At 25.1% G+C, this 13,282-nt stretch overlaps 1 protein-coding gene across 1 annotated transcript in view; it reads left to right on the top strand.

Annotated features, from left to right (window-relative positions):
• Positions 1-6,225: 6,225 nt before the first annotated feature.
• The window catches only part of LOC135931388 (uncharacterized), a 34,677-nt gene continuing 27,620 nt past the window's right edge, over positions 6,226-13,282 (top strand). Inside the window, exons 1-4 of the mRNA XM_065468457.1 lie at positions 6,226-6,368; positions 6,494-6,622; positions 9,102-9,171; positions 9,437-9,501. Coding sequence (XP_065324529.1) covers positions 6,503-6,622; positions 9,102-9,171; positions 9,437-9,501 — 255 coding nt within the window. The 5' untranslated portion in view covers positions 6,226-6,368; positions 6,494-6,502. The remainder of the gene's footprint in view (positions 6,369-6,493; positions 6,623-9,101; positions 9,172-9,436; positions 9,502-13,282) is intronic.

Raw genomic sequence — 13,282 nt, 5'->3', positions numbered from 1 at the left:
AAAAATAACGATTATGAAAATTGTCAATTTTCCATATTACATCTTCACTGAAATATTAATTTAACATTTTTACAAAACATATTTTTACCTATTTACTTTAAAAAAAATCAAAAAAGTTCAAAAATAACGATTATGACAATTGTCACTTTTCCATAGTACATCTTCACTGAAATATTAATTTAACATGTTTACAAAACATAATTTTAACTATTTACTTTAAAAAAAATCAAAAAAGTTCAAAAATAACGATTATTACAATTGTCACTTTTCTATAATACATCTTCACTGAAATATTAATTTAACACGTTTACAAAACATAATTTTAATTATTTACTTTAAAAAAAATCAAAAAAGTTCAAAAATAACGATTATGACAATTGTCACTTTTCCATAGTACATCTTCACTGAAATATTAATTTAACATGTTTACAAAACATATTTTAACTATTTACTTTAAAAAAAATCAAAAAAGTTCAAAAATAACTATTATGACAATTGTCACTTTTCCATAGTACATCTTCATTGAAATATTAATTTAACACGTTTATTAAACATATTTTTACCTATTTACTTTAAAAAAACTCAAAAAAAGTTTAAAAATAACGATTATGACAATTGTCACTTTTCCATAGTACATCTTCACTGAAATATTAATTTAACATGTTTACAAAACATAATTTTAACTATTTACTTTAAAAAAAATCAAAAAAGTTCAAAAATAACGATTATGACAATTGTCACTTTTCCATAGTACATCTTCACTGAAATATTAATTTAACATTTTTACAAAACATATTTTTACCTATTTACTTTAAAAAAACTAAAAAATGTTCAAAAATAACGATTATGACAATTGTCACTTTTCCATAGTACATCTTCAATGAAATATTAATTTAACATGTTTACAAAACATAATTTTAACTATTTACTTTAAAAAAACTAAAAAATGTTCAAAAATAACGATTATGACAATTGTCAATTTTCCATAGTACATCTTCACTGAAATATTAATTTAACATTTTTATTTTACCTATTTACTTTAAAAAAACTAAAAAATGTTCAAAAATAACGATTATGACAATTGTCAATTTTCCATAGTACATCTTCACTGAAATATTAATTTAACATTTTTATTTTACCTATTTACTTTAAAAAAACTACAAAATGTTCAAAAATAACGATTATGACAATTGTCACTTTTCTATAATATATCTTCACTTAAAATTGCTTTTAAAAACTTAAAAAAGTTCAAAAATTACGATTATACCTTTTGTCACTTTTACCTATAAAATTAGGAATCAAAAGATAAAAAATTATGTTAAAAATAAATTATATAAAAATCATTAAAAAAAATATCAATCAAAAAATATATTTAAAAAAATTATGATAAATTAAAATATCTTATCTCTAAAAAAAATATCAATCAAAAAATATATTTAAATAAATAATAATAACATAAATAAAAAAAAAATTAGCTATCAAAAAATATATCAAAAAAAAATTTACGTGAAAAATAAATACATAAAAAAACCATCATATTAAAAAATATCAATCAAAAAATATATAAAAAAATAATATAACAAATTAAAATATATTATCTAAAAATTATTTTAAAAAAAATATCAATCAAAAAATATATTTAAAAAAATAATATAACACAAAAAATAAAAAAAAATTTAGATATCAAAAAATATATCAAGAAAAAATTTACGTGAAAAATAAATACATTAAAAACCATTATATTAAAAAATATCAATCAAAAAATATATAAAAAAATAAAAAAAATATTTAGTCAAAAAATATATCAAGAAAAAATTTACCTGAAAAATAAATACATAAAAAACCATTATAATAAAAAACATAAAAAACCATTATAATAAAAAATATCAATCAAAAAATATATAAAAAATTAATATAACAAATTAAAATATATTATAATATATTTAAAAAAAAATATCAATCAAATAATATATTTAAAAAACATATTATTATATCTAAAAAAATAATATAAATTATCAAATAAAATTTTAATCTTAAAAAAATTATTAATAATAAAAACAAAATTATTAATAATATAATATTACAAAAATAACACATTGCCTAAAATAACCAGGCAATGTTCACATTGCCGGGGACATTGCCGAAATCTCACATTTACATTGCCTACCACTACCTCACATTGCCGAAAAAATTCAGGCAATGTATACATTGCCGGAATTTTCACATTGCCGCTAACATATATATAAAAATGCATAAATATTCTTATACTTTCTTACATTTTAGATTACATATATTTTAGGTACTAATGATATTCCCACTATTTCTAGAGTTGATCCTAATATTGACTCTCCTTCAGGATCAGTGCATTATATTTTAGATTGTTTATTTAGTTTTTATTTTAGAAAATAGGTCCTATCTTAACCTCTCTTAATGATTTTACAAATTGATTAATTTGTCACTGCCAAACAAAAAAAAGATGGCCTGTTGATCAACAAAATAAACGTTCCAAAGATCACGATACCCAACAAATTATACCAACACCAACCACACAAAATAAAGTTAGTCACTTCTCTTTTTTTTTCTTTTCCTTCTCATTTTTATTTCCTTCTTCCTTCCCATTTCCTATTTCTCTGTCTTCTCGTTTTACATTTCCCTCTATCTTTTATATCTCCCTTATTCTTTTCTTTCCCTTCCCCCCTTTATTTCCTTTATCCTTTTTACTTTCCTTCCCATTTTTCCCTTCTCCTTTTGCTTTGCCATTTTCCTTCCCTTTCCTTTTTCTTTCCCCTTCTTCTCTTTTCTTTTTTCTTTTCCTATACCTTTTATTTTCCATTCCCCTTTCCTTTACTAATTTCTTTCCCTATTCCCTTTTCTTTTTTTACCTATTCCTTCTTTCGCTTTTTCTTTAACTTTTTCCTTTCCTATATTTTATTTTCCCTTAACTTTTCCTTTCCCCTTTTCTTTACCTTTTTCCATTTCTTTTTATTTTTCTTTTTATTTTCCTTCATTGGTCTTTTCCTTCTCCCACTTTCCTTTTTCCTAACCTTGTTTTTTCCCTTTTACTTTACTTTTCTTTTCATTCTCCTCTCGCCTTCCCCTTTTCATTACCTTTTTGCTTTTACTTTTTCATTTTCTTTTACTTTCCCTTTTTCTTTCCCATTCCCTTCATCTTTACCTTTTCATTACCTTTTTCCTTTTTAATTTCCTCTAAATTTTCCCTTTTATTTCTATTTTTCTTTTTTCCTTTTAATTTCTCTCTTATTATCTTCTCCTTTCTTCTCTATTCCTTTCCATTCCTTTTTTTCTTACTTTCTATTTCTTTCTTCTTTTTACCTTTACCTTTTTTTCTTTTTATTTTTTTCCTTTCCTTTTTATGTCTCTCTTATTATTTCTCTTTTCTTCTCTATTCCTTTCCTTTCCATTCTTTTTTTTTCTTTCTTTCTTTTTGCCTTTACCTATTTTCTTTTCATTTCCCTCTTTACCTATGGTTTTTCTTTACATATTTCTTTCCCTTTTCCTCTCCCCCTTTCCTTTTTCTTTTCCCTTTTTTTTTCTTTTCCTTTCGCTTTTTATTTTCTTTCTCCTTTCGCTTTATTCTTTTCTTTACATTTTCCCCTTACTTTCCCTTTCTATTTTTCCTTTCACTTTCTCTTTTCCCTTTCCTCTACCTTTTCTTACTTTCTCATTTCCCCCTTTTTTCCTTTCTTTTATATTTTCCTACCCTTCTCCTTTCTAGTTTCCTTTTCTTTTACCTTTTTATTCCCTTCCCTTTTTCTTTTCATTTACCTTCCTTTCCCTATATACATATTACTTTATTTTTATAATTTAAATTAAATTATAAATCTATTCTTAAGGGTCTACCTTTTTAAAACTTACTATTCCGTTGCACATACCATTATTCTCTTTTATCCCTACTGCTAATTTTGTATTACTCAGTAAAAAAACGATATGTGGTGCGCTAATTTATATGACCATATATATGATATTTTAATTATTTAAATAAGGTTCAATAACTATTCGCAAAGATCCTAGCATTTTTTGAGTTTCACATTCGTCTTCTATAACAATATCTTTTTTATCAACGCTAATCATTTTGTATAATTCACTAAAAACTATACATGAATCGTTATTTTATTATAATCAGATTGAGATAACAATACATAGTATTATATTTAATAATTTAAATAAATAATATATATATTCTGAATACTACCATTTTTAACTTAACCATTCTGTCGATCTTAACAGTATTTCCCTTCTGATCAGCTCCATACCTTTATTATATATATATATTTAAAATCTGATATCTCACGATATATTTATTACTTAACACTTTTTATGATCATGTGAATTTCTGAATCCGCGCTATTGGTGAAGACTGCACCCCCCCTCCCGCGAAGGCCGTGCTAGGGCGTAGCCTTTATATCTATAAAAATTAAATATTTTATGGTTTAATTTCTTATTTTCTCCTATTTTCCCCATTTTTTCCATTATTTTTTTCCAATTTCCCCATTACTTAAATTCCCCAAAATTTTGCATTAATACCTCATAGATGGCATAAAGTTTGGATAACCAAAAAATAATTCCACCTATCAAGCTTTGAGTTGTGTTGATAAACTAAAATAGTTGTTAAAACCTATGTGCCATCATGAGTAATCTCTTCTATCTTGCATATTATTTTCTGGATAAAAAAAATAGATTTTTTTTAAATCAGCTCAAATCCTAGCTTTGGGCACTTTATTTTTTGAATATAACAACATTTAAGTTATCATATTTTTTCCAGGTTTCTATTCATTATCTTTCAATAGTTTACGTTAAAAATTAATTCAACAGTTTGATTTATTAGATACAAACTAATCATATCAGCTTTTATTTTTCAGAGAATTGAAGATAAAAATCCTACAAACAAAGCAAACTAAGAATCGCTTTAGGTGAAATAACTTTCTTGATTATTCCAGAAATTTATTATTTTTTAAAAAAATAATAAGATAAAATATCTCAACCTCATCTATATCAATTGCATAGAATTATAAACTCTCTGGTACTATCTTCTTCTCCCTTCTTCTCTCTTTTACAATTTCCTTTGAGATCTCTTTTTTTAAAATAATTTATAATTTTTCTTTCCTAAATACATAATATTTTGTCACCTGAGAATTATATTATTAAATCTCCACTTTTTTCAACTTTACAGGAGCAATTTTAGAAATTCCTTATATGTATTCTGAATATTATGAAAGCTTTCCTAATTTATTTTTTTTAACTTAAGGATGTTTATATTTATTACTTCCTCATCACTTAATAATATAAAATACCATAATATATTTCTAAAAAAATTTTTTTTTTATTCCAAAGCATGAGATAGAATAAATACCAAATTTTTATTATATATAAGAAATATTATTCCTATCTATAAACAACTTCCTTCTAAATCCAAAAATATTATTGAATAATAATAAGTACTAATGTAAACAAGACAACAGACTAAAATTTTATTTTAAAAATTGAAATTTATTTAATGGAATGGATAAAAATTAATGTAATATTATTTTATTATGATAAGAAATATTCTTTTTAATTTTTTGTTTTTTTGGGTCAGTAATATCAGCATCTATATATAAAACCATAAAATCAGTTAAAATAACTCTTAATTCAATTTACGTAATACTTTAAAGCGTTTTAAAGAATTATATGCTGGATGGATTGATTGTTTTTTATGAATGGAATAATATATTTTAACAATAATAAGAAATAGGGAAATAGAAAAATCTAATTCTGGCTAAAATTAATTTTATAAGTTAAAAGTATGAGATTTTTTAATGTAAATAGGTATATCCTTAAATAATTGATCTATCAAAAATGGAGATAGAATAACCTAATTGTCCCTAAGATGGTTTGTAATATTGTATTTGTCTATTTTAAATATTTAATTAGGTGTATGAGCTTTGTCGAACATCTATTTCCTAGGTCGAAATATATAAAAGATTAAATATATTTTATGTATGACCAAATTTAGATCATATATCAATTTTCTTAAAAATAATTTCACTTTCAATTCGCATAATATTAAATTTTAAGGAATCAAGTAAAAAAGAAGATCAGATATTAATTTATCAAACTTTATTTACATTTTTAAAATAAAGCTTTGATATATTTTGGTGTAAAAGTCATAATGATTTTGAAAACACTTTGAGGATAATAAGAGCAATTTAGATTATAAACAAATAAATTAGTCAGTTTCATAAGATCTTATTTGTTTTAGATCATATGACATTCACGTGATCATATAATCTATTTATCGTTTAATTTTATTTTTTGCTAATTTCTTAAATACATTCCAAAATCTCCATTTTAATATATATCGAATAAAGGTTTAATAAATTTTTTTAATTCGACATTTCTATCACATTAAATTACATTATACTTATTTTTTAAAGCTATCTAGTATTATTTATAAATTATTTGAAACTTAAATTTATAATGTATTTTATTTTAGACTGAAACAATGTTATTAAAAATTGTAGCCTTCATATGGATTTTAATACTCGCGATAAATGCCCAGGAGAAGAACAGATGCTTAGAAGATGCCTGTGGAAAATACAATTTAACTGAGGGGGAGGGAAAGGTTTTTATTAATTTTCTTTTACAAAAAAGAATGTGGAGATGTAAGATAATTGAAAAAGTAAGTGAATAATTAGAAATAAAAAAATTATGATAAACTAAACTAAATAACCAGAGTTAAATTTTATTGATGAACAACTTATTTAATGGCCTTAGAATTTTTGTACGTTGGCAAAAACCCTTTTTATTAAGTTACTATAAGAAATTAAACTGCTTGTTTATTTCTTCAATTTTGGCAAGCATGAGAGAATATTAAATTTATGTTTGAAAGGACACCTGTAAGAATATTTGCCCATATCATAAGGGCTTGATGTGAGACTATCAGTTCCTGAACTATCTTCTGAAAATAGGCTTGAGACTCTATGTGGTTAGATATGTTAGTTCACAATTGATGCTATGTTAAATGCTGGTGTTTTTGCCCTGTAACTATGTAGACAGTTCAGATTATGTCTGCTTATAGAATTCGCTAAGTTCTCAAATGCCCTATGCATAATTCAATCACAGCTCTCAATTTTTTTTATTTTATAACAGATTGCTATTATGACTGGGAAGTAGCTTCAAATAGAGGTCTGCAATTGGTGGGTTTTTAACCCACAAGCTTGCCCTTCTAATATTGTTAAAAAAATTTAATTTAATCTCCCAGCCCAACCCATCCATGGTTTTTAAAAAATAATCCCCCCACCCACCCATGAGTCTAAAATTTTTACCCATCCATTAGCCTAATATTTTTTACATGACTACCATTTATATAAAAAAAAAATTCACCCATGCCACCCTAAATTTTAATTAATCTCATTACTTCAATTTTTTTAAAATCTAATTTAAATAAATTAGCTTAAGTGCTACACCCTTACAAAAAAGTTTCATAATTTAGGAAATTGCTATATTAACGAAAAAAAATATTTAATTTAAATTATGGATAAGGAATATTTATTTCTAATTATAATGTAAAAATAATAATGATTCCACATTTTCAGGATTCATGCACATTACTTTTTCTCTTTACTTACAGTAATGTTAATTCAGAAGAAGCATTGGTTAACCTTGATAGCTTCGATAAATCTTTTTCCTATCGCTTCCACCAAAGTAGTATATTCATTTGAAGTATATCTTCTACCTAAGTGAGATAGAAACCATTAATAATTTCAAAAAAGTAATTTAAATTGTTTATAAATGATAAACTTCAATTAAGTTTAGTAGCCTAAATTCTTGCTAAATTATCCAAAACTCGCTACTTTAAGATTTAAATATTTTGTTAGGTCATTAGGTAAGGTGTTCTCCTCTGAAACAACCACATCTTCCCATCTGTTTTTTAATTTTGATGTGGATACTATCTACTTCAATCATTGCATGTATAATTTTATACCTTTAATTGAATTCTCTTTGCTTTTGGAGAAACGGGTAAAATAAGATTTTCATCCATGTTGATATTATATTCTTCCATGCAAATACATGTTTTTATATCAATACATCCTCAGATATTGATTGGTATTAAAAATGTTGTAATTTCATCTACAATTTTTTAAAATGTTTATATAAATGATTTTAAATAACAAATAAAAGTTGTAAATTTTTTAACCTGCCTACCCACCCACTTAGATGGGTGGAAGGGCTAAAAACCCATGTAATGCAGACCTCTAGCTCCAACCATTCATAACCTTTAAGTATATATATTTAGGATATAATCTAAGAATGGATTAGTAAAAGTTATTTTTCCAAAAATTACTTAAGATAATAATTATTTTGAGTTTAAATTTTTGCCTAAAAAAGGAAAAATATCCTGAAATTTAGGGATATATGGACATTTGGATATTAGATATTTTGTCAAACCAGTATATTCATTTTTTTAAATAAAAATTCAGCTGACATAATTGATTATTTTAGGCCATCCCTCATAATTTATTATAACACCACTTTCACTATAAGATTACTCTTCAATATTAGAACATATTTAACGGTCTTAATTAAATGGAATATATCCCATTGCTCTGATATTGGTTGCTAAGTTTATCATGATAAAGATTTGGTACCAAGGGTGGGATAAAAATAATATCATTAGCACTTCAAAAAATTCTTCAGCCATTAGTTCATCTCTAACCAAAACTTGTTTCTTAACCTATAACACCTACAATAAACTGATATTGGTTGCTAAGTTTATCACGATAAAGATTTGGTACCAAGGGAAGAATAAAAATAATATCTAGCACATCGAAAATATATTCAGCCATTAGTTCATCTCTAACCAAAACTTGTTCCTTAACCTATAACACCTACAATAGACCCAACTAACACCATGAAAAAACAATTAAAATTTTAATAATATAGAGGATATCATATGGCAATATACTGGATACATAAAAATATATATATATATCTTAAATATTTGTACATTTTAAATAGAAAATTTTAATTAGAGAATAATTTAAGAAAAAGTTAAAGAAAAGAAATAATATATAAAATATTTTGTTTTCTAATAATTACAGATGAACAAATTTTATGAGGCTTGTTCTAAAGGTTGTAAATTATCCAACCAATCATTTCCTGATTCCAAATGTAAATAAAAAGTTTTGATTATTTTTCAATTTAATGACTTAAAATGTGATTTTAGTAAAATTAACTTTTTTATGGTTATATAAATTTATCAGCCAAGTTTATTAACAAATATTTTAAACTTGTTTACTTAATTAATATATTTCTATTATTTTATTCTCTTGGTTACAAATCATGTTTGAATCTTGTAAGATTATAAAAAGAAATAACATATTCCAATATGTACACACAAAACAAATAATCTCCATATATTTTATTTCCAATATAGATTGTGAAACATTATATACGAAAATTGATGAGATTTATGCATGTTCCAGTGGATGCTCCTACAAAGTAAATTTATCGACATTTATTATGGAAATAAAAAAATATAAAAACAAGAATTTGAACATTAGGAAAAAGATTGTAAATTAAAGAATAAAGGAAAAATTAGGGATGGTTTTTTTTATTGGATCAGATCGAGTCAAATTTTCTTTTTTTATTATTAAATTTATCGAGTAGATCCGATAAAATGGCATCTTCATTCTTATTTAATATAAGCGATAATTTTTTATATAACTTAGGCTGCGTCCTAAATTTAAAAAAAAAATTGTTGAATATTGACCGACGGGTCTAACCGTCTGAGTGGGGAAAACACAGTCCGGGATGGTCGATAAGGGGGTCCAGGGGGCCGGGTTTGGGTATCGATTTTGTCATGGGATCACGCTGACAACGTCGTGTAAATATTATTTTAAAGTTAATCCAAAAGCTAATATCACCGAATTAAGGTTAAACAAATTTTATTTCAATAGTTTACAAAAAAAAGAATTTAAATAAAATCATTCATCAAAAAAAATCACAATCCCGAATTTCATTTTTCGTGATCTTTATATAGATAAATTAAAATAATAAAAAAAGAATGTTAATAATCCAGGCCCATCTCGAAAACTGGCTAGAACCAGTTTTGAGGATGAAATCAAAACAAGCTTGGTATACGTGAACAAAGAAAAAAAAAGATATACATGATAATGAGAAAAACACATCACTTCTAATTGAACAAAGAAAACAAATATATAAATGGTAATATAAAAACATATCACTAGAACCAAAAACATAATAACTATTATAAACTAGTTAAAACACAACAAAAATTACTCAAAAGTTTTGCGAAATACAAAACTTTCGTGAGTTTTGAGAGATATGAAACATGTCCTGAATCATACATTTATTTTCAATTTAAAATATATAAAATGTTTGATGTGAATGATTTACTAATTTTATATTATTTGAAGATAATCATAAGTGCCAAATTTAAACACTTATATAAATTCTCAGAAACTAATATTACTAATACTATACAAATAGTTAAGGCTGACTGCTTATTACAAAATATTATTATTGATATTGAGGGCAATCATTGTACACAAATTAATTATGAAGAATACCCTTATCCCAAAAAATTTTGTATACATCTATTTTTTAATCATTACCTTATATTTCTTATGAGTTTAAATTTGTCAAAGTTATAGCATTTATTTATAAATATTCTATAAAAAGTGGTGTTTTGATTATATTGTATAAGTGAGTGATTTGTATTTAATTTAAGGTAGAAGACTGCTAAAATGACTAAATCACATTTTATAAAAATTCATTAAACATAATAATTTTTATTATAAAAATATACAAAATTATAAATATGAAGATAATATACAAAATTATAAATATGAAAATAATATACAAAATTATAAATATGAAAATAATATACAAAATTATAAATATGAAGGGAAAATTTCATTTTAAATTCAAAAATTTGTTTCTGATTGACTTATCATTTAATATATCTTGTGTGTTTGGCTCTAAATCCTAAGATATAGATTATTATATAATGCTTGTGATGATATTTGTACATTTAACATATCTTGGATGTTTGGCTCTTAATCCTAAAATATAGATTATTATATAGTTCTAATTTCATGTTATAATACATATGGAGATATTTGTACATTAATAGCATCCTTAGATTGTTTCAAACTGAAACTTGCTTCAGTGTGCTTACATATATCCTCCACATTTTTTTTAGCCAGTAAAAATCTTCAATAAATTAGGTGCTTGCTGTTCATCATAGCAGCACCTTAACCTAAAATATAAAATAATATTTATATAATTTCTTCCCAGGTGACTTATTAGCTGCTGTATCTCTATATTTAAGGTCACTATTACACCACAAATGTCTATAAGGTCTTATTTTCCATCAATTGAAATTCGTTCGCCATTTTTATTCACGCAATTTTCAAAAATTTAATGATAAAAAGATTAAGTTTTACGAATCGTAAAATTTTTAAGAATCATGTAATTTGCGCAAGAAAAAATCATTTAGGTCAACATTATACTTTTCAATTAAAAATGACTTATATTTTTTTTCTCGTTAGATTCGCGCAAATTGCGCTATGCAATTTTTTGATATTTAGGACATAGCCTTAACTAAATAATTGAATTTTTATTCTTGCAATTTTCAAAAATTTAATGATAAAAAGATTAAAGTTTTACGAATCGTAAAATTTATAATCATTGCAATTTTTTGATATTTAGGACATAGCCTTAACTAAATAATTGAAAATATGCTTTCCCCCTTTATTCCTTTACAATATCTTTTTGTTTTTTCACCCTTTATTCCTTTACAATATCTTTTTGTTTGTTTCTCCAGAGTTATATCATGATAAGCGTTTGTTGCCATGTGTGTTTAAATATAATTTCACTTAATTTAAATGGCCCATGTCGTTCACCCGCTTACATTATCCCCCATCCCTTCTCTCCCAGATCCTTATTAGTTCTCCTCACTCGTATGACCCCAGTCCTGATTGTTGTCCCTCTCGCCCTGTTGATTAATTTCATATTTCACATAAGCCCCCTATTCTATATAGGATCCCTATAGCAGCCCGAGAATCAATTTCAAACTCAAGTCACTTATAAATAATTTGAATTCAGATTTATCCTCAACTCCCTTATGGTTAGACCTGATTTGTTTTTGATTTCAAGTTCTAGTTAAACCCAAAAATAAATAAATAATTTATCGGCCTCAATTAAGGAGAAAGTGTCATTTTCAACCATTATTGACGAATATTACTCCATCTCTAACTCTTTTCGCTGCAAATATATCTCTGAAAAATCAACCTTGGAGATGTTAACGGTGCTGCCCGAATTTTGACTTATGATGATACTATTTTCCTTATTAACGCTTCTATTTTTCAACAACTTCTTGAAAAACATCCATTGGCGTTCCCTTTTAACATTCACTAGCTTGGCTCTTCTCCTATTCCCTTTACTTGTGATGAAGTTCTTGAGTGCTTGAAGTCCTTTAAAAAAGGGACAACAGGTGATTTAGACGGTTTCAGACCCGGTTTTTTCCTTGATTTAATCCAATGCTTTGATAATGGTTTTATTGACCCTTTACTAAATACATTAACCGAACTTTCTAATAACATCCTTTTCAAAAACCTCTATATCAAACCATATCCCATAACACAAAACAAACCATAATTTCATAATAATAAGACTCAAATTTATTTATTAAAAACATCAACAACAATCTATACATTAACACAAAAAAAATATACCAAAATTTAATATAATTATTATCCATTTCTTCATCTCCCAAAGGTTCACAGCTGACATCTTATTCAATATTTTCCCATCTCCCACTAGGGGTTTTTCCTAACAATGAAATACACCCCGTGATCATCATCTCCTCTTCTTCCCCCAAAGAAAACTTAATACCCTGTCAGAAAATAACTGACATCTTATGTATTATATTAAATTTATTTCTTCTTTTTTTCAATAATTACAACACGCCCACCCTTCACAAGCCCAGCGTCCCTCTCTCTGTGGTGGTGTTGAATCGCCCCTTTGAATTGTATCGAATCACCTCTTTAAATTGTATCGGAAAGCCTTGAAGATGTTCAGGAGATTATCGAATCATCTTCCCGTATGATGATTTATAATATAATAACTCCATTATATTTCAATATAAAATCGCGAAAACAGACATTATCAATAATGACATGTATATTAAGGTATCTGCATTTATAATCTACGGAACATTAATATGGACAATGTAATATCCGCAAAACATAATAAT

Source organism: Gordionus sp. m RMFG-2023, chromosome 1 (genome assembly GCF_954871325.1).
Source record: "Gordionus sp. m RMFG-2023 chromosome 1, tfGorSpeb1-WG-v2, whole genome shotgun sequence".
NCBI lineage: Eukaryota > Metazoa > Nematomorpha > Gordioida > Chordodea > Parachordodidae > Gordionus > Gordionus sp. m RMFG-2023.
This window is presented reverse-complemented; position numbering and strand designations above follow the sequence as displayed.